The sequence below is a fragment of the Muscardinus avellanarius genome (genome assembly GCF_963383645.1).
Source record: "Muscardinus avellanarius genome assembly, chromosome: 9".
NCBI lineage: Eukaryota > Metazoa > Chordata > Mammalia > Rodentia > Gliridae > Muscardinus > Muscardinus avellanarius.
Window position 1 is genome coordinate 14592893 of NC_137795.1, and position 22425 is coordinate 14615317.

The 22425-nt window shown below is 34.3% G+C and overlaps 1 protein-coding gene across 1 annotated transcript in view; it reads right to left on the reverse strand.

Moving 5' to 3' along the window:
- The window catches only part of ZPBP (zona pellucida binding protein), a gene marked incomplete at its 3' end in the record, with an annotated part of 75231 nt that overhangs the window by 24277 nt on the left and 28529 nt on the right, over window positions 1–22425 (reverse strand). Inside the window, exons 6-7 of the mRNA XM_080701163.1 lie at window positions 16393–16469; window positions 12246–12423 (exon numbers count right to left, since the gene is read on the reverse strand). Of these exons, the coding sequence (XP_080557289.1) occupies window positions 12246–12423; window positions 16393–16469 (255 nt within the window). The remainder of the gene's footprint in view (window positions 1–12245; window positions 12424–16392; window positions 16470–22425) is intronic.

Genomic DNA, 22425 nt, shown 5'->3' on the forward strand with positions numbered 1-22425 from the left:
TCTTGTTCATTTATCTGTTTGTTTATAAGATATCAGACTAGATAAATTATAATACCAGAGCAAGAAATTTTTAATGTGATTCATCAATATATCCTTGGTTCCTGAAAATAACACACACTATATTTCTAAATATTAAGACATTCTGGTTTAATGTATAACAGAATCAGTATTATCATAAAAGTATTTATAAATTGCTAAAAGATAAAGCTGGCTCATAAAAGGTTGTTATAAGTTATGCCAAGGAGCGAGGGCTTTATTATTTAAAGTACTTAGAAGTGTAATTGAAATCAATGTCAAATGTGAACTGATGTGGGTGAACAAAAGGTCCAACAGTAAAATGGAGTGAGTGTCCCCCTAAGATTAGTATGTTGCAACTTAACCCTGCGGTAATGGTACTAGGAGGTGAGGTCTCTGGAAGGTGACTGAGTCATGCCAGTAGAGCCCTATGTAAAGGATGAGATAAAGGAAACCTTCCTCCTGAGATGTCCTAGAAAACAGCACTCTTGTGAATCATGAAGAGACCCCTCACTAGACACCAACCTGCCGGTGTCTTTTCCTTGGATTTCCCCGCCCCAGAATAGTGTAGAAGGAAAATTTTGTTGTTTATGAGTTACAGCAGCCTAAAAAAAGCTGTAACAACCAGGTAGGTAGAGAACGTAATCATTCCAGATGCAAAAAAAGCAAGTCCAAATCAAGGTAATTATAGTGAGAATAAAGAGGAAGAAAAAAAATTGGGAGAAAGATTTGCAAATAAAAGCACATTAACTGTATGCGGGTAGGTAAAAAGAAAGGAAATGAACAGGATAGAAAATGCTCTGGAATGTTTCCAGATAACAGCCCTTTGCTTATAGATAAAGGACATTAGCCTAAGTAGACTGTGATGGAGTGAGAGACAGTCTTGTCTTTACATGACTGTGAAAGTTTGCTTTTTATTTTTCAAAAAGTGATATTCATAATTTCTTAAATAAAATTCTGAAACATTTGTAATAATATTTATATTATGGAAAAGGTTAACATACTAAGATCATCTTAAAATGTATTAAAAATAAAACAAAACATCAAATTATTCATTTTGTGTGTGTGTGTATGGTACTGGAAATGGAACACAGAGGATTTCAACCTCCAAGTTATACTCCCAGATGTATTTTATATTTTATTTGGAAACAGGGTCTAAGTTGCTGAGAGCCTCACTCAGTAGCTGAGACTGGCTTCAACCTGGCACGATCCTCCTGTCTCAGCCTCCCAAGTACTAGGATTACAAGCATGCACCAAGATGCCCAGCTAAAGTGTTCATTTTTTAAATAAGTACTCATATTTATGTAAATTAATACAAGGAAATAACTAAAAGAGTTAGTTATATGTAACTGCAAATCACATTACATTTAATAGTTAATAGAAGAAGTACTCACATTCTAACATATACAATTTTAACACAATTACTATTAGCTAGCCATTTTTTAATAAATTTTTATTGGTGCATTGTAGTCATACTTCTTATTAGGATAAAAAAAAAAACTTGAGATATACATGCACACATCACCCAATCAGCCCTTACCCAAGCCCTGACCCCTACCCTCTCCCTCCCTCCTTCCCATGCTTGGTTTCCTGATTAACTTTTGATATGTTTGTTTAAGTACATCATTTGCTTTAAAGAATTTCCCTTTCCCCCCCCTCCCATTCCCTCAGATAGGTCACTTTAATTGTTCCTCTATAGGATCTCTTCTTCATCTAGATTTCCTCCTGTTACCTATTTCTCCCTAGTTTTTGCACATTAGGGAAAGCATCTGATTTCTTATTTTTTGTGACATTTCACTGCAAATGTCATAATTTTGTTCTCCTTTATGGCTGGGTATATCTCACTGTGTACACATCCCAGAGTTTTGTAATCCACTCATCTGTTGAAGGACATCTTAGCTGGTTCTGCAGTTTGGCAATGGTGAATTGTGCATCTATGAACAAGGTAGCTCATGCATTAGTTTGGTATTTTGATTTTCATTCTTTTGGTAGATACCCAGAGGTGGTATTGCTGGGTCATAGGGTAAGTTTGTTTTCCTTCTTCTGAGGATCTTCCATACTGTTTTCCAAAGTGATTGCATTAATTTTTTTTTTTTGGTGTTAAATTCCAAATTTCTTTTCTTTTCTCTTTTATGCATTTGCTTATTTGTTTTCAGAAAAAAATCTATCCTAACATGAAATATGAACTCTAAACACCCAAAATAATCTCAAAAAAGAACACAGCTAGAAGATGTACAATTTCTGATTTCAAACCTTATAAAATAACAATAATCAAAACAATGTAGTACTGCTATAAAGGCAGATATATATACACCAGTGGAGTAAAATAAAAAGCCTAGAAATAAATTCTTCCATATATGGTCATTATTTTTGAAAAGGTTTCCAAGAACATTTGGTAAAGGAAATAATAATCTTTTCTCTAAATATTGTTGAAAAATAACAATTACATGAAAAGGCATAAAATTGGACACTTACCTAAAACCATATACAAATATTAACTCAAAATAGATAAAAGACCTAAATGTAAATCTTAAGACTATAAACTTTTAGAAGAAAACCTGGGTCATAAAACTTTACAACACTGAAATCGGCAGTGATGTCTTAGATATGATTCCAAAGGCACAGGCAACAAAAGAATAAACTAACTTCATAAAAAATAAAAAAATATTGTACATCCAAAGACAATGCAAACAGAATTAAAAGTTACTGATATAAGATACAATATTTCCAAATGCTATATCTGAAGGTATATTAATATTCCAAATAGAAATCCTAAAAATTAGCAACAATAAAAGCAAACAATACAATTTAGAAATAGGTAAAAGACTAAAATAGGTAATGAATGTCCAAAGATTTTTATATGATCAATAAACACATGAATATCACTCATCATTATAATATAACTAATCATTAGGGAAATACAAATAAAACTATAGTAAAATACTACTTCACATTTGTTAGGATGGCTACTTAACATGAATTACCTTGTTCCAGCCCTTTACCTTAAGTTTCTTACTATCTTTACTTGTAAAGTGTATTTCTTGTAAGCAGCAGATGAATGAATTCTGGTTTTTAATCTATTTTGCCACTTTATGTCTTCTTATTGGAGAATTGAAGCCATTTACATTCAGTGTGATTATTGAGAGATAACTTTTAATTCCTAACATGTTAAGATTTTATTTCTGTTTGAAATACTGTTTATTCTTTTTGCTTAGTTGTCTGCTGGATGGAAAAATCTTGTTTCTCTGATTCTGGTGTGCATTACCTATTTCTTCTTTGTAGTTAATCTCTTTGAGTATTTTCTCTAGTGCTGGTTTTGAAGACATAAATTCCTTCAGTTTCTATTTGTCATGGAAGCTTATTTCCCCATCTAATTTAATAGTTTTGTGGGTAGGAAATTTTTGGCTGGAAATTGTTTTCTTTCAGAGTTTGGAATATGTTACTCCAAGCCCTTCTGGCTTTCATGACTTGGTTTGGTAAGTCTGAAGTGATTCTAATTGGTTTGCCTCTGTATGTCACTTGGCAGTTTGTTTTTGTTGCCTTTAAGATTCTCTCCTTGGCTTCCACATTGGTAATTTTGACAATTATGTGGCATGGGGAACCTCTTCTCTGATCCTGTCTAAAGAGAGTTCTATAAGTTTCCTGGACTTGTGTATCAACCTCTTGCTCTATGTTTGGAAATTTTTCTACTGTTATTTCTTTGAAGATATTATTGATCCCTTTGGTTTCACCTTTTTTTCCCTCCTCTATTCTGATTAGTCTTAGGTAAGCTCTCTTAAAATGGGCCCATATTTCTTCAATGTCAGATTCCTGCTGTCTGATTTTTTTTCTAAGTTATAAATTATGCATTCGTTTTTGGAGTGATCATCTTCTAGGAGTGAGATTCTATTCTCCATGTGGTCTAATCAACTGTTTATACTTTGAATTGAGGCCTTTACTTCAATGATTGCATCCTTTATTTCTTTTAGACTCTAAATTCTTTTCAAAAGTCCTGTATTATTTCTACTGTTATATTCCTGATTTGATCTTCTGGAGATCTCTGAATTTCTGTGTTATCAGGTTCTGATATTATGGGGTTGTGGGCATTCATTTCTCTATTGTTGTTCCTCGTTCCCATGATTTCAGAAGTTTGTGCCTTCTCTGGGTTCTTCCCCAGGTCACCACAGCTTCACTTAGGGTGCTCCTAATCTGGAGTTTGTGGTAATCTCAACTGTCACTACTCCTTTACTGGGTTGTATCATAAAGTCTCAGACCTAGGAAGTTAATCGAGGCTGCACGAGACCATTGGGGTGCCGGGCTGGGCATTTTCCCACAGGGAGCTGCAACTAGGGTGTGGTATATCTGCCACTGCTACTCCTTCACTGGGTTGGTCTGTAAAATTTCAGACCCAGGAAGATTATCAAAGCTGTGCAAGTCCCTGGGCATGCAGTGCTGGTATTTCTCCTATAGGGGCCGCAATTTCACTTACGGTTATTGTGCACGCTGATCTGGAGCTGTCGCGGGCCTGGTGAACTCGCCACCGCTGCTGGCAATATGGAGCCACTGCCATGCCCTCAGCCATGAGGTTGGCATATTTCTTTTCTGGTTTTGAGCTCCGTTCTGAGTCCCTGGAAGGCGTGATGATCTTGTCCACTGGCAGTTTTAGACATTCTTTGCGCTGGAAGAACTGCTGAATTATACCTGAATGATCCACAGCTGCTCACTTCAGCTCCGTGTTTACCTTTCTTCTCTGGAGTCTGGTACTGTGAGGGAAGATGGTGCTGGCGTGGCTCTGCCACCACATCGAGGAGTGGTTTCTTTTCTGGTCTCTGGTTGCTCTTCTAGACTTCTTTTTCTCTGTCCCTTGTGTTTACATTTTTTATTTCTCTGCTGATAGTGTTTTCTGGCTATGAAAAGCGCTGATTTTGTGGCAATAGAGATCGAGTGTTAGCAGAACTCATAAATGCTGCTTTTCTTGGTCGCCCTTTCCCGGAAGTCCCCTTAGCTAGCCATTATTAACAAATTAAGCTAATATAAAGTCAGTAAAATAATATGAAAGTATTCACAATGTTGAAAACAATTCGTGTTTTTTTTTTTATTTCCACTGAGCCTTTTGTTTTATTTTCAGTACTAGGAATCGCACCTGAAACCTAACACATGCCAGGCAAGTGTTTATCACTGAGCTACATCCCCAGCCCTTTTTCAAAAATTTTATTTTGAGACAAGGTCTCACTAATTTGCACAGGCTGGTCTTGAACTTGCAATCCTCCTCCTTCAGCATCTCAAGTAGCCAGGATTACACATTTCTACTGCTATACCTGGGCCATAGAACCACTACAGATAGCGTTTTATAAAATTGTAAGTTTATGAAGACAAAGATTATGTGATTCCATAGACAAATGATATTGTTTCATTTATTGGATAAAGAAACGCTTTGTGAAACATCATTCTTCCGTGCTTTTAGTGTCATAAAAATGGTATTGGCTATATAAGAAAATAGTTAATTTTTATCTTATTGTTAAATGTATCATATAAAGAAAAAATATAAGATGTAAATTAGCATGTAATGAATGTCTACATTTAAATACTGTATGAAGACAATTTAGACCACTACAGAAATCTGCAATCACCTCAAAACCCACCCTTTCCTCCCTTTAGAAGCAAGCCATGATCCTTATTAGTATTGTGGTAATCATTTCCTTGGCTTGCAATCAAATTTATTAGTCATGAATAAATCCCTGTAAAATAGAGCTCAGCTACAACTAAAATGAACAAATTTTATTTATTGTGTCTCACTTCTTTTCATAACGATGTTCATTCATAAGTCCATTCACTTGTAATTATTCATTGCAATTCCTATGAAGATATCACTATTTATTCATATAATTTAGTATTTAAACACTTGGGATGTCTACAGTTTAGGAACATTAGAAAAAAAAATCTGTGATTAAAATTCCCTAAGAGTTAAAATCTCAATCATGAATAAATACACATATTTATATATACTTATTTATATATTTATATTTTTAAATTTATATATGTATGCATATATGTGTATAAATATGTATCCTCACATTTAAATCAGACTGTCTGCCAAAGTGAACTGGCTGACCCTCAGCTTGCATGGAGGCCTGATCCTGAAGCTCCTACCCTATTCAACACTTGGTATTTGAAGACTGGCTAATTTTTATCAATCTGATAGGTGTGGAGTAAGATTTCACTATGTTTTAAATTTTAAATTTGTATTTTCCTGCTTATGATAAGGTTGAACAAAATTCTTATTTTCATATTCATTGAAATTTCTCTTTTCTGAAATACTTGTTGAAATCTCTTGCTTTTTGTGTTTACTAAAATATTCTTTTGTATGTTATTTAAATGCTCTGGTTAGCAGTTTTGGCGAGAGTTAAATCTATTGTGAATATTTCTACTCCTTTCTGGGATTAACTTTCATCTGTCTTAGTATCTTTTCATAAACAAAGTACTTAATGTCACTTTAGTAAAAATTATAAATCTTTATGACTGTTAATTATTTTCCTGTCTTAAAAATCTTTTAATGTATCACCTTTAATTTCACTATGATGTATGATTATAATACACCAATGAAAGTATAAGAAAAATCTTTTTCTAATTCTGAAGACATGAATATATTTTTCTGCTATGTTCTAAAATACCTATTTTCCTTAAACATTGAGATCAACATTTCAAGACATAATTTATGTGCCTACTATGACAATTATTGTCTTATGTATTTTAAGCCTAATTATTAAATACAAATTTAGGATTCTTATACTACCAGATCTCTTTGATAATTAATCCTTTTATAATTATCCAATGGCCCCCTTACAAAGTTTTTGCTAACACAAACTTTTCTTGTCATTTTTCTTGGTCCATAGTAATTCTTTTGGTTACTTTGTCATAATTTGTCTATCTATGCCAACTTCTTGTTATCCTTTGCTTGCTCTATCTTTTCTATCTAACCCTTTACCTTCACACTTTGATATTCATGCACTTAAATATCTGTCTCTTATAGGTGGCATGATACTAGGCTTGGTTTTGCTAATTCAGTCTTAAATATTTTCTCTTTAAGGAACATAGTCCACTTGTATTATCTGAATTTATATCGCCTTTGTATTGTTTTATTTTCCTCCAGCTATACTTTCATTATTCAGACATGTCTTGTTCTGGATTAAATCAAGTGACTTTTTTGGGAGGAGAACTTAAATTTATTTTCCATCAGACTGTAATCTACATCTGTCTTTTAGCAGCTCTCTTGGAAAGTATGTATCTTCATCTCTGATTACAATCCATTATAAATCATTATTTATACAAATTCAAAGACACAGTTGAACCTCAGAACATTTTAATTCTATTTACCCCTCCTCTTTTTAAGGCTACATGGCCATATATTCCAGTTCTACATGTTGCAAGCTTGATGAAATGCGACACATTTTTTATGGCCAATACTTAATTGCATCTGTTTTCCCCCTTTCCACGTCTTATTTCCCTGCTACATGATGTGAACATGTCTCTGTCTAGGATCACTTTCTCATCACCGAGGAGTCCCCTTAGTGCTTTCTCTATATGCCTGTGATACTGTGGCCTACGACAAACTCTCCCATATACTGTTTATCTAGGAGTATTTTTATTTGCTATCCTTTTGACAGATTTTTCTTTGGCATAGTATTCTACACTGACAAGTGTTTGGTTGTCACACACACACACACACACACACACACACACACACACACACACCACTGCCTTCAGACATCTATTACTTATTTACAATTTTCCTCCATTGAGGCGCTTTGTCCCTGGAATCCGTATGCCCTGACAGCAGTCTTCAGTGAAATGTGTAATTTTTACATTTTACCTGACTCGTCAATGTTCTCAGAAGGATCTTTTGTCTGCTCAAGGGATACCTTCATCTGAGAAAACAGCACTTCTTAACTTTTACTTCTATGTTTTAGATTTCAACCCAATAACTCTTCTACATACTTAAGGTAGTTTCATCTAATTTAGGTCACAAGTGTTGTTTGTAATTACATGGCCTGCTTTTTCTGAAACTAAGCATATAATTCTAAAGAGTGACCCAGGTAAACAGTTTTGTTATTCAAAGGACAACCTATCCTTTAGCTGTGATTTGTCAGTTTATGGCCTTTTTCAGAAATGCAATGATTCAAAGTGAGAATGAGGCCTCTGTGGAGCTAAAGAGGAAACAAGCTTTATTTCATACTAATAACAGAACTACTTAAGTCCATGTAGTGAAAAGGACACCAGGAAAACATGTTTGTATTTTTGATATTTTGATGTAAAATTAGAACAAGGGTTCAGGATTACATGTCTCAGTAGAATAAGAGACTGAAAAACCTTATTTAAGACAATTGTACATACTGAACAATTCAATGTCACTGGACAATTCATGTAAAGTACAAAGGTATCCTTTTTTAACAAAATCATGGCAGGTGATTAAATAATCTAACCTGTTACCTAATCACTTCCAGTAACTGACATCAGTTTATCCCTGTAAAAAGAGCCCCCTGCTGGTTATCACAAGATTCCCCAAAGACTTAAGCATGGCTAATAATTTTTGTGTGTGGGGGGGCTCTGTTTTGTATAAGGTATAAAACAAAAAAACTAATGCAGGATACTATTATGGAGCTATATATTCAGTCCATAAAAACCAGTGACAAATGGCCTGTTGCCTGAGGAGGACAGACATTTTACCTGTGTAGGCCCTGCTCTATCAACACTAACTCATGCACATCTGAGTCACAGGGGAGTCAGATGTAAAAGGGTCATACCTTGGATATAGTTTTAAGAAAATCTTCAGGAAATTGTCATACATATCAATTTCAAAACAAGTGCCACAGTTAAAGATAGATAAAGGAGGGGGAGTATAGGGTACTGTGTCCAAAAATGTTACTTAACCTACAAGTATATTTTAAGGAAATTACAAAATGAAAATAAAACAGAGAGAGATAAGTGGGAAAGATATGCAAAGTTTTACAGAAATATTAGAAATAATAACAGAAGCTACAAAGAAAACTATTTCAAAGTCTGTGTTTCAATAATATTCTATCAGAAAAATATATTTGCCTGGTATTTTGGTTGGAGTATCTTTAAGACACAATTTATGAAATTAAGAAACATCCATAATCCATTAATTAAAAGCTTTTTCTTTATTCAACATGATCAACAAATTGATGTACATAATAAGCAAAGCTGAATATGAAAATACAGAGTTATTTTTTATTTTTTACAATAGAGTCTAACTAAAATTACTACATGAACTAAAAATAAGAAAATCATATAGGTAGAAGTATTACATCCACACTAGTTTATAAGCAAAGAATCTGTATGCCATCTAGCAAAAAGATGAAGAGTATAAGATAGAAGATATGCAAAAAAATACTAATACAATATTTACTTAACCAACTGATTAAAAGGAAATAAACTCCCCATATGTAAGAAGCATGCCTTTCTACAATGTTTCTTTTTTGGTACATATAAATGTGGTGAATTTTCATTCTGAAAGTAAGTCATTTTATAGAGTGCCTCATATTTTATGAGATTCTATCTAGTATTCCATTTCATAATTAGATGAGCTTTAAGTCACTTAGCATGTCTAACTTTGTCTTATAACTGGTTTTATGCTAATATATTTTATTTTTCAAATTTGGAGAACATTTTTGAATCTTAAAATTTTGAAGTAATATCCTTCTGTACTATAGACAAAAAAATCTGAACTTTATGTGATGGGACCTGAGTATTATTCACGTAATAATACTGAATATTTTCTGTTCACAAAAGGGACCTCAGTCTTAGCTACTAGCTGACAGTGATGAAAAGACACAAACAGAGCTCTAAATTAAAATATTTACCATACAGCCGAGCATGGTGGAGCACGCTTGTAATCCCAGCATTCTGGAGGCTGAGACCGGAGGATCGCGGTTCGCGGACAGCCTCAGCTACTTAGTGAGGCCCTCTGCAATTCAGTGAGACCCTGTTTCAAACTAAAATAATAAAATATGGGGCTGGGAGTGTAGTTTGGAAGTCAGATGCTCCTGGTCTCCATCTCCAAACCCGCAAAACAAAAAAACATATTTACTATATAATAGTATCAACTGAAATTTGGCAAATCACAAATTCATAGTAACTATTCTATAAAAATGAGGGAACTAAATTTCGTTTCCCTCTACTGTACCAGAAGCCATGACTCTTACTCCCATGTTCAATTTTAACTCTTCCATTTTGCTTGGAAGGCCAAGCAGCGTGCCTCTCCTGCTTTTATACGTTCTAGCCCCAGTGAAACAAAAGTCCTCCGGGAAAGGCGATACTCATCTGTGCTCGTTTGGATGCTGCTTTCCAATCTGATCTCCTTCAAAGTAACCACCTTGAGTTTACAAAAAATATAGAAAGTCTTATCTCAAGTATATTAAACACTTGTGATCTATGCTACCTCTCACTGTGTGTGGTGGAGGAAGGTAATATTCTTTACCCTGAAACTCAGCAAACTCTATTCTGTTTCATGGATGCATCTCCTTTATCTCTAAACTCTGTGGGAAGAAACTATATACTTGAAAGAAAAAAAAGCCAGCATTTCTGAAGCAGAGAATTTTTGAGATTTGGATACTTTTTTCATATATTTCTCAAGAAATCTATTGACCCCAGGATTAATAATTACTTGATTAACATGATAAATAGTATAATGCATAATAAATTAAACATAATTATATGGTGAAAACAGAAGTCCTGGCAGCTGTGTAACTATCCATACTTTTTATAAATTATTATTATTAGGGTACTAGGGATTGAACTCAGGGGCTCTTTGGCACTAGGCTGCATACCCAATCCTTTTTCCATTTTATTCTGAAGCAGGATCTTGCTAAGTATCTTGAACTTGTACTGGGAAAACATATGTATATTACCATGCCTGGCTTAAAAAATTATTTAATGGTAAAATTATTTGTAATTTTTAGAGATTCAAAACTACTATTTCACTTGAAAGAGCTATTTTAACTATTTCAAAACTAATGAAATACAAATACTTCAAAAATTTTAGTTTACCTTAAGTCTTTATTGGATAAAAATATAAATATATAAGCACATATATATAAATATATAAGCACATATGAAGAAAGCTGAACTTCTTCATCCTTATCTATGCTAAAGTGATACGCATAGTCACTATTATCAAAGTTACAAAGTTAGCATCTGGACACACTTTGTTAAATGTGCATTGTATTTCCTAAGTTACCTTTTATATATATTTTGTCAAATTTCTTATAAAGCAACAAAGCAAAGCTAAACAATCCAAAGTAAAATACTTAATGCTCTATTATATAAAAAGTCTTTTAATCTAACTTGTAGAAACAGAAAAGAAAAACAGTGAAAGAAAATTGAATGGAAATGGTATTAATTTACTGATATTTATATTAGAAAGTATTTAAGACTAAAAATTAGCTAGTCCCCTCAACTCTTGATAACAGAAATGCAAAGAGATTGAATCCATATATTTAAACCATCCGAAACACTTGTAGAAAACTCTTCTGTAACAAAGATGAGGAGAGTGGTCTAATAGTGGTCTAGTTCTTTTTTTTTTTTTTTTTTTTTTTTTTTGGTGGTGGTACTGGGGTTCCTAGAAACCCTTCTACCTCCAGGCTACACTCCCAGACCTATTTTATAATTTTATACTTTTTATTTGAAAACAGGGTCTTTTAAGCCAACACAGCTGGCTTTGAACCCGCGCTCCTGTCTCCGCCTCCCAAGCTCAGGGATTACAAGTCTGCGCCACCACGCCCAGCTAGAGTGGTCTAGTTCTTGTAGTGTTAGGGTCAAAGGTCATAAAAACCACTGGTAATAAATCAAACCCTTAAAAAGGAAAAAACAAACACAGAGTTATATACTCTAGACTAGAACTAAAACTAAACTCCTCAATAACAGATTCTAAAAGACACATCATTCTGGCTCCTTTTAGGGCAAGTAACTCAGAAAGAACCTGTGGTGCCCCCCCCCTCCTGCTCCCGCTCCCGCTCCCTCTCTCCCTCTCCCTCTGCTGTAATACAACTATCAAGGTCAAAATTAAGCTAGCTTTCTTCCTCACATCTTGAGATTTGCAGAGTCTTCAAATACCCAACTCCAAATTACTTAAAGCAATATGCAAATAACAGTTTAAAAAAATGATAGGGACTCAGGGATAATGAAAGTGAGTGGATTTTCATCCATAAACCATTAAATCATTCTTTACATACCACAGCACTCAGGACACTTTGGATGTTTCAGGACATTTATTCCATATCCTGGAAAGCAGCGATTAACCCAAACCATTTGGAGAGTGCCTTCAATATAATATATTTCAGGCAATGGCTGTGAACGTCGGCCCAGAACTTCTACTTGTTGATTAAAAAATCTCTCTATGAGATTTTTAGCCTGAAATAGAAATAAAATTTGAAAAAAATATTAGCTACTAATAAGTATAATTCCAAAATTATACTTATAAAATCTTGAGGCCTTAGTTTCATCTTGTATTTACAGGATATAAATAACACATGTAAACATAAAAAGATGTCTATATACCTCAGATATTTCCAAATATACTTCCACATAAAACACAAAGAAACTATTCAGATATTTAACCAAAAGTTTTAGTTACTTTGGATTTTGAGTAATATACAGAACCCATTGGAACAAACTTCATGTCAGCTTCTATAGGTGATGTATATTCTTTTTTTTTTTTTTTGGTAGTACTGGGGTTCCTGGAAGCCCTTCTACCTCCGGGCTAAACTCCAAGGCCAATTTTTACATTTTTATTTGCAAACAGGGTCTCCTAAGCCAGCATGCGACTGGCTTCGAACCTGCGCAATCCTCCTGTCTCGGCCTCCCAAGCGCGGGGATTACAAGTGTGCGCCACCACGCCCGGCTATAGGTGATGTATATTCTATGAAATTAAATGTATGTAAAGACATGCATTTTAAGAACTGTTAAGAAGTATATCCTCAGGTACCCCCTTCCACTCTTTTCATAAAGAAAATTTTGATTTAAAAAATGATGAAATATAACACATAATACAACTTCTAGCTCTGTGGTCCCAAACCTGAGTTTCCAAAAATAATCTAAACATCATTCTTTTCTATCATTTCCTTTATGTTTGTATTACTTCTTCTAGATTGGCTCCTAAAATCAGTAAGAGACCTGAACTTTTCTGTGTGATCTGAGCTCTGTGTATGAAAGGAGAGGTGTAGTCATAACCAGCCGCCAGCAGGCAGTCAGTTCTGTTCTGTTCTGCTACAAAAATGTGCAACCCTGCCCAGTGAGACGCATCAAGGAGAGGGCACCTGCCACGTAGAACCACAGAAGGTCCACTTGCCATTGTTAGGAAATCTTAGACAAACATCAATTCTGGTTAAAGAAGTACTTAAAACTTAGCTGTATGCTCATGTGTTACATAAGCAATTGTATTTAAATATAAAACTACAATTAAAAGTTTCAGGACACACATTCATGAGTCACTCTACTTCCTAACACCAAAAGAAAGAAAGAGAAAACCTAGTGGACTTCAAATTAGACAACTGTTTTCTATTTTTCCTCTAAAAAATAATAACAGAGCTCTGATCCAATAAAAACTTAAAAGTTAAGTACCTTTTTAATTGACAACTTAATTTTCTTATATTGAATATGTTGAGATAGGGTTAATAATTTGTAGCAAGAGATGTAATAAAAGAATTCTGTAAGTTGGGAAAGATTACAATGAAAAAGTAAAACCTTCTGAACAATGTGAATGTGTAGATGAAGGCACAACCATTAATTATATAAACTCTCCAAAAATTAGTAATCTGGTTTAAGAGATAATGAACACGACTCAATGAACATCAGCTATACAAGAAAGTGTCACAGAGTTATTGAGCATTATCTCATAATTTTTTTTTTTTTGGTGGTACTTGGTGGTTCTTGGAAGCCCTTCTACCTCCAGGCTACACTCCCAGACCTATTTTCTATATTTTTGAAACAGGGTCTCTTAAACCAGTGCGGCTGGCTTCGAACCTGCGTGATCCTCCTGTCTCTGCCTCCCAAGCGCGGGGATTACAAGCATGCGCCACCATACCCAGCCATCTCATAAAATTTTAAAAACTTATCTGGAAAACCTATGTGAAAGTGAGGAAACTAAAGCTATAGTCTGAGAAAATGTTTACAAATAACAAATTAGGAAAGGGATGATTATCTAGAATATATGAAAAACTCTCTAAGCCCAGTTTAGAAGCAAATGATACAATTTGAAAATGAGTAAAAAAATCAGTAGACAATTCATCAAAGGTGAACAGGTGAGAAAATAAGCATATGAAAAGATATTTCACGTCATTACCCACTAGAAAAATGCAAATTAAACCCAATACGGAGTGCAAAACAAAACTATTAGGGAGGCTAACATAATAATGTGAATACCCCCACAGGTCCACAAGGATGTCAGAAACCGCTCACTTGTGCTCACTCACACAGTACTGGTAGGAAGGTAAATCTATATGATTATGTCAGAATAAATGTCACAAATGCTGGCTTATTCTCACACACAAACCTACATATGACAACTGCAGCTTTAAATGGAAAGTCAAAAGCTGCCTCCTCAACAAGTTAATGGTAAAAAAACTGTGATGTGTGCATCCCAACATACCAATAAAAAGGAAGAATGACAGGTTGTACCATCTTGGATGAATCTCTAGGAAATTTTACAAATGGTCTAACTTTAGAAGTGGAATACATACAGTGTATCACTTTACAGCTCATTAATGTATAACTAAAATGCACCAATAAACATTTAAAAAGAAACAGAGAACAGAATAATAAATGCCAGGAATGATTAGGAAAGCAGGTGGAAGAGAGTCAAAAAGAAGAGCGGTGTGGTAGTAAACAGGCAGCAGAAGGGTCACTTGTGGTAAGGAAATGGTCTATATTTTGACTACAGTGGTGGATATATGATTCTGCAGAGGTGAGGAAAATGTATACAACTAGACACACACATGAATACAGGCAAACTGGAAAAAGCTATGTGATAACATTAGACTATGTCAATATCAATATCTCTAGTTCTGATAGTCACAGGTCTGTAAAACATACAAATATTCTCTTTAAATTATACTTGTAACTGTGTGTCATCCTAACATTATCTCCCTATCTCTAATTTTTAGTTAACATGTTGAATGATAGCCAGGCACGGTGGCACATGCTTGTCATCCCAGCATTTGGGAGGTTGAGACAGGAGGATCATACTTTGCGGACAGCTTCAGCTACTACTTAGTGAGCCCCTTTGTAACTCAGTGAGACTCTGTTTCAAAATAAAGAATAAAAAATAGGGTTGGAGTTGTAGCTTGGAGGTAGATGCCCCTGGGTTCCATCCCCAGTACCCACCCCCACCATACACACACACACACACGTTGAATGATTGATGTATGAATCTCTCCTTATAATTTCTTCTGTGGCATTCTAAAACATGGCCAGAGGCCTCAGATTCTGACACACATCTCACAGAAAAGAGTGTACAAAAAACATCCATACAACAATCCCTAATAACACAGTAAAAGACATAATGAAGACATGTAGTTTTACACAGTAAAATCAGAAAAAGTATTAGACACAACTTAGTGCCCGTTCATAAAAGTATTCTGGTAAATGAGAAACAGAGGAAACATCTTCATTCTGATACAAAGCATCTATGAAAAGTAGCTCTAACATCACGCTTGATGGTGAGACTCTATGCTTTCCCCTGAGACCAGGAACAACAAAGGCATGTCCCCTCCATATGCACCAGAGGCTAGCCATTCACAAGATTTCATAAAGAAGAGAAGGCAAACGTAGGAAAGAGGGGCAGCATTGTCTCCATCTGTAGACGACATGATGATCTACTCAAGATCCCTAACTAATCTTCACGTCAGCTCCTGCAACTACCCAGGACACCAGGACACCTGAGAGGATGTAGGGGTGTGTAAACACCAGCTGTCTCTCCAGTAAGAGAGAGTGAACCCAGGAAGCTCTTGCACACCTAACCATAACTGAGCTATATCCCCAGCCCTTTTTATTTTATTTTGAGACAAAGTGCCACTATGTTGCCCAGACCGGTCTCCAACCTGTGATCCTCTTGCCCCAGCCTCCCAAGGAGCCGGTCCAGTTCTGGATAATAATCATAAACAAAATAATCAGTAATAGAAAATAAAGTCAAATAAGTAGAAGATCGTTCTTCTTCATATAATCAGTTACAAAATATAAAATATCAGTTATATTAATTTCTTACTCGTCATGGGTTTTTCTTCATTGATGAAATCCAGGCCTAAGGGGTTAGATGCGCTTTGTAAACAGCTCCAGCACTTACCTATGCACTGAGCACATTCATTCCGGCACCATATAACATACCTTAGACAGTCTCTTAGAAGATTCACAACTATAGTTTGTACATGGCTTGCGTCCTTTTTCCTTGTCTAGAGAAGAAACTGAGAAAATACATTTTATCATGGGTCTGATATAGAATGTGGCACTATTTAAATTGCCTTTTGAAAAATAGTGCAGATCATTTATTTATCTACTATTTCTCTTCCATTATAAAATTAGGCATTTTTTCTAATGTGCAACAATTCTTTAAAAGACATTAAGCCAAATATTGTTTTATGTAAATCAAGAAAATCTCACTTCTATAATGAAGTTAAGAATTAAGTTTCTTGTCAATGGTTGGCTATTCAGATTTTACAAAATTTAAACGATGGAATTATTTCAACTTGTATAACATATGAATACATAAGCTTGTGAGTATATTCATTCAATTCTCTAACTCTACCCATATACTGCAGTATGTGTCCCAAGCCTAACATAATCTCTAGCCACAAAGTGACACAGGAAGACAGGCTATGGAAAGAGACCTGGAAAAGCAATGAGGGTGGATGATGGCAGCAGCCATGCAGCTGACTGGTAAACATACCCACACGCATTTGCACCTGTGCATTTAGCAAAGCACCATCAGCATCAACTAAGGCACCATCTATTATTCTAGGTATCTGAGTATATTAGTGAACAAAGTCAAGAAGTTCCCATGAATTTAACAATACAAAACTGAGTAATATCTTTTGCAATATCATCTGAGAAAAGTCTTATTATACTAACAAAATTTAAAAAGAAAAAAGAAAACAGAAACAAAGGATTTCCATTAATCTTTCTAAATGATAACATCAATCTCATTACTACAGAGATCAAAAGCTTTTAGCTAAAGTAAAACAAAACAAAAAAAGTTTTTAGCCAGTCTTTACTATTCATCAAAATATATGGAAAGATCTTATTTGGATTAGATCTATCACTAATAAATGTAGGAATATTTTTTAATTTTTCTTAAGGTATGCACCCCCTACTCTGTAAAATGACAGGGTGAATAATGTGATTTTTGTCACTCTTTACAGCTGTGACTATATAATAGAAACCATAAGCACGTTAACCTAACAATCAAAGCCACCCATGATTTATCCACTAGCAATTTTGAAATTTTTATTTTCCTCATAATTCTATCCATATCCCATTAGCCATTCTATTGTTTGACAATGATATGCACTATGCCATGTACATGACCTTGAGTTTTACATTTCACAATTTCACATAGAATTGTCTCAAAACATCAATTTTCCATGGAATTTCCTAATCATCCATCTTCTTAATAATCTCTCTGCTACCTGAGAACCCATAGAGTACCTGAGAAAGCACAAACATTACATTTACTAGATAAAAACTCTAAATTAATGATCACTAATATGTTCAATAGCTGAAAGAAATCATAGAGAAAAAAACAAAATTCAGGAAAACTGTGTATTTTAAAAGTTATAAAAAGTGTAAGAGTTATAAAAAGGGATCTGAGAAGAATTTACTAAAGGTCCTTAACCGCAGGACTTGAGCAGTCAGAAAAAAGAATTCATGTATGGAAAAGTAAACCACTGGACTATCAGTAGGAGAAGAAATTTTTTAAAATAACAATTAAGAAAGCCTGGGATGTCTATGGACAGCATCAAGTGCATCGACATATGCATCAAATGAGAACCAAAGAAGAGAAAAAAGAAAATGGAAAGAGAATTTGAAAAAATAATGGCCAAGTTCCCCAAATTTGATAAAGGACAATTCACATACACAGTCAAAGAAATCCACAAAAATCTCAGAGTAAATACAGTGAATTCCACACTAAGACATATTATAATCAAGCTGTCAAACATAAAAGATAGAGAAAATCTATAAAGCAGCAGCAAGAAAAATTCATTTGTCACATACACTGGGTCTAAAACAAGACAAACATCAGATTTCTCGTCAAAAACTGGACACTAGAGTACATGTTGTTCATAAAAAGCTTTTTTAATAAAGATACATAGATACATCATAAAGTAAAGAGATTGAGAAAATATAAAATATGCTAACATGAATCAGAAATCAGGAAGAGAAATATCAATTTCAGAAAAAAAGAATTAAAGCAAAAAAATTTTCAAGTATAAATTAGAACATAATGACAGTAGGAATAATTCTCCACAAAGACTTAATCTCTAACCAGAATGCATCTAACAATAGAGATTCATGATATACGAGGGAAAGAGATAGAACTTCAACAAAAAATTTTAAGAATCCGTGATTATATATGAAGAATTCTACACCCCCATCAGTAACTGAAAACCCAGAAAGCATAAAATTAAAAAAAAAACATAGCTGACCTGAAGAACACCATCTGTTAACTGTATCTGATGTCAAAGATTAACACATCCAAAAACCAAGAAGACACCTTCTCAAGTTCACACAAAATATTCAAGTCAGACCAAAAATTGGGGTCCATATAAAACACCTCACCCATTTAAAATAATAAAATCCTCATAGTTCTATGCACAGCCCACAATATAATTAAATAAGAAATCTGTTTAAAAAACAGCTGAAGAAAACAAATTACCCAATTGAAAAATGGGCAAGTGAACTAAGTAGATACTTCACAAAAAGATTAATAAGATTGACAAACCCCTGGCCAACCTAACCAAAAGAGAGAATCAACTCAAATTATTAAAATTAGAAATGAAAAAGGAGACATCACCACAGACAGTGAGGAATTTCAAAGGATTATAAGAAACTATTTAGAAAATCTATACTCCAGTAGACTGGAAAAACTACATATAACCTACCTAAACTGAACCAAGAGGACATAGCAAGCCTAAACCAACCAATAGCAAGCAAAGAAATAGAAACAGCAATACAAATTCTGCCATCAAAGAAAACCCTAGGACAAGATGGGTTTCCAGCCGAGTTCTACAAAACCTTCAGTGAACAACTAATCCCAATACTTTACAAATTGCTCCAGGAAGCTGAAAGAGATGGAAGTCTCCCAAATTCCTTCTATAAGGTCAATGTCACATTAATCCCCAAACCAAATAAAGATACCTCGAAATAAATCCTTAGCCACAAAGCAAGCACCAGCAAATTCAAAAGATGTAACATAATTCTCTGAATCTTTTCAGATCACAACAGAATGAAAGTAAAAATCAACAATAGAAAGACCAAAGAATATTCATAAATACATGGAGATTGAATGATATACTCTTGAAAAAAAATCAACCCAAAACATTAAAATCAGAAATAAAAAGGAGACATCATCACACACAGGTAAGAAATTCAATGGATCATTGAAACTATTTTGAACACTTATTATCTCAATAAACTGGAAAACATGGAAGAAATGGACAGATTTCTAAACACATCCAACCTACCTAAGTTAAGCTAAGAGGATATAGAAAACCTCAACCATCCAATAGTAAGCAAAGTAATAAAAACTGCAATAAAAATTCTGCCATCAAAAAAAAAAAGCTGAGGTCCAGATGGGTTTCCAGTTGAATTCTACAAAACTTTTAGAGGAGAACTAAACCTAATATTTCACAAGTTATTACATGAAATCAAAATGATGGTTATTTCCAAACTCCTTCTATGAGGCCAATATCACATTAATACCAAAACCAAATAAAAATACCTTGAGAAAACAAAATTACAGACCAATATCACAGATGAGCACAGATGCTAAAATTCTAAACAAAACAGTAGTCGTGAGCATTCAAAATCACATCAAGAAAATTGTACACCATGACCAAGTTGGTTTCATCCCAAAAAAGCAAGGTTGGTTCAACATATGAAAATCAATATATGCTATTCACTACATAAATAGAACTAAGAACAAAAATCACATGATCATATCAATAGATGTGAAAAAGCATCTGACAAAATCTAACACCCATTAATGTTAAACACATTGCAGAAAATTGGAATTGAAAGAATGTATCTCAACATCATTAAGGAAATATACAATAAACCCAAAGCCAATATCATATTGAGTGGAGAAAAACTGCAGGAATCCCCTCTAAAATTAGGAACAAGACAAGGATGCCCTCTATCACAAGTCATTTTCAATATAGTCCTAGAGACTCTTGCCAGAAAAATAAGACAAGAGAAGAATAACAAAGCAATTCAAATAGGAAAAGAAGGATTAAAATGATCTTTTTATAAAAGAAATAGGAAAAGAGGAATTAAAACTATTTTTACAGATGACATGATCCTATATCTAGAAGACCCAAAAAGCTCAACCAAAAGACTACTAGAGCTGATTAACCAATACAATGTATCAGAATACAAAATCAAATTACATAAGTCAGTAGCTTTTCTATTTTCCAACTATGAATCCACACAGAAAGAAATACAGAAAAAATTCCCATTCACAATAACTACAAAACCAATAAACTTCCTAGGATTAAACCTAACCAGAGAGGTAAAAGACCTCTACAATTAAAATTATAAAACATTAAAGAAAGAAACTGAAGAAGAACTTGGAAAATGGAAAGATCTTGCTCTTGGATAGACAGAAAAAATATAATAAAAATGTCCATTCTACCAAATGTAATCTACAGAATCAGTGCATTCCCTTTCAAAATACCAATGTCATTCTTCATAAACCTATACAAACCAGTCATAAACTCCATATGGAGAAACAAAAGACCCAGAAAAGCCAAAGATATTCTTAGTAACAAGAATCATGCAGGAGGCATCACAATTCCTGACTTCAAAGCATACCACAGAGCTATAGTAACCAAAATAGTCTATTATTAGCACAAAACAGGTGCAGAGAACAGTGGAACAGAATAGAATATACAGACACCTACCCAGGCACTTTACATCACAGATTCCCACTGTTGACTGAGATGACCTATTTCTCCCAAACTGATTTCCCAAATCAATGTCTCTAAACTTAAGGATGTGAATTTGTCACTTGTTGTCTGGTAGTTTGGTTCCCATTCTTTTGTGTAAACACCCAGAAATGGTATTGCTTGATTATGTAATAAGTTAGCTCCCATTCTTCTGGGGATCCTCCATACTATTTTCCAATTGGCTGCACTAATTTGCAATCCCACCAGTGATGTATTAAGAGTTCCACTTCTCCACGTCCTCATCAGCATTTGTTGTTGTTAGTGTTTTGAATGATTTCCATTCTAGTTGGGGTTAGGTGAAACCTCAGGGTAGTTCTGATTTGCATTATCTGATTGCCAGTGATGTTGAGCATTTTTATACATTTATTGGCCATTTGTATTTCTTCTTTTGTGAAGTTTCTATTTAGTTTTTTAACTGGGCTATTTGTTTTCTTAGTGCTGAGTTTCCTGAGTTCTGTCTCTTCTAGATATTCGTCTCTATTGAAGAAATAGTTGGCAAAAACTTCCTCCCGTTCTGTCAATTCTCAATGTTGAGGTTCTTGATAGTTTCCTTTGCTGTACAGAAGCTCTTCAGTTTAATGCAATCCCATATATTGATCTGCCTTTTAGTTTCTTGTGCCTTTGGGGTCTTGTTGAAAAAGTTTTTGCCTGTGCCTATGTATTGAAGTGTTGCATCTATACCCTCTTCAACGAGCTGTAAGGTCTTTGGTCTAATTCCCAAGTTTTTGATCTATCCTAAATTGACTCTTGTGCAGAGTGAGAAAGTGGAATTTATTTCCATTTTTCTGCATATGGTTTACCAGTTTTGCCAACACCATTTGTTGAACAGACTATCTTTCTTCCAGTGTATGTTTTTAGCCTTTTTGTCAAAAATCAATTGGACATTAAGTGTACAGATTTGTTTCTGAGTCTTCTATTCTGCTCTATTGACCTATTTATCTGTCTTTGTGCTGGTACCATGCTGTTTTTATTATTATGGTATTGTAGTATTGTTTGAAGTTACATATTGTGATGCCTCTTGCATGGTTTATATTGCTGAGAACTACTTTAACTATTCTGGGTTTTTTGTTTTTTCCATTTTTTCATTTTTTTTTTTTTTGCCATACTGGGGTTGAAACCCAGAGGCATTCTACCTCCGAGCTATACCTGCAGCTCTATATTTTATTCTTTATTTTTTTTTCCTGTTTTCTTTTTTTGT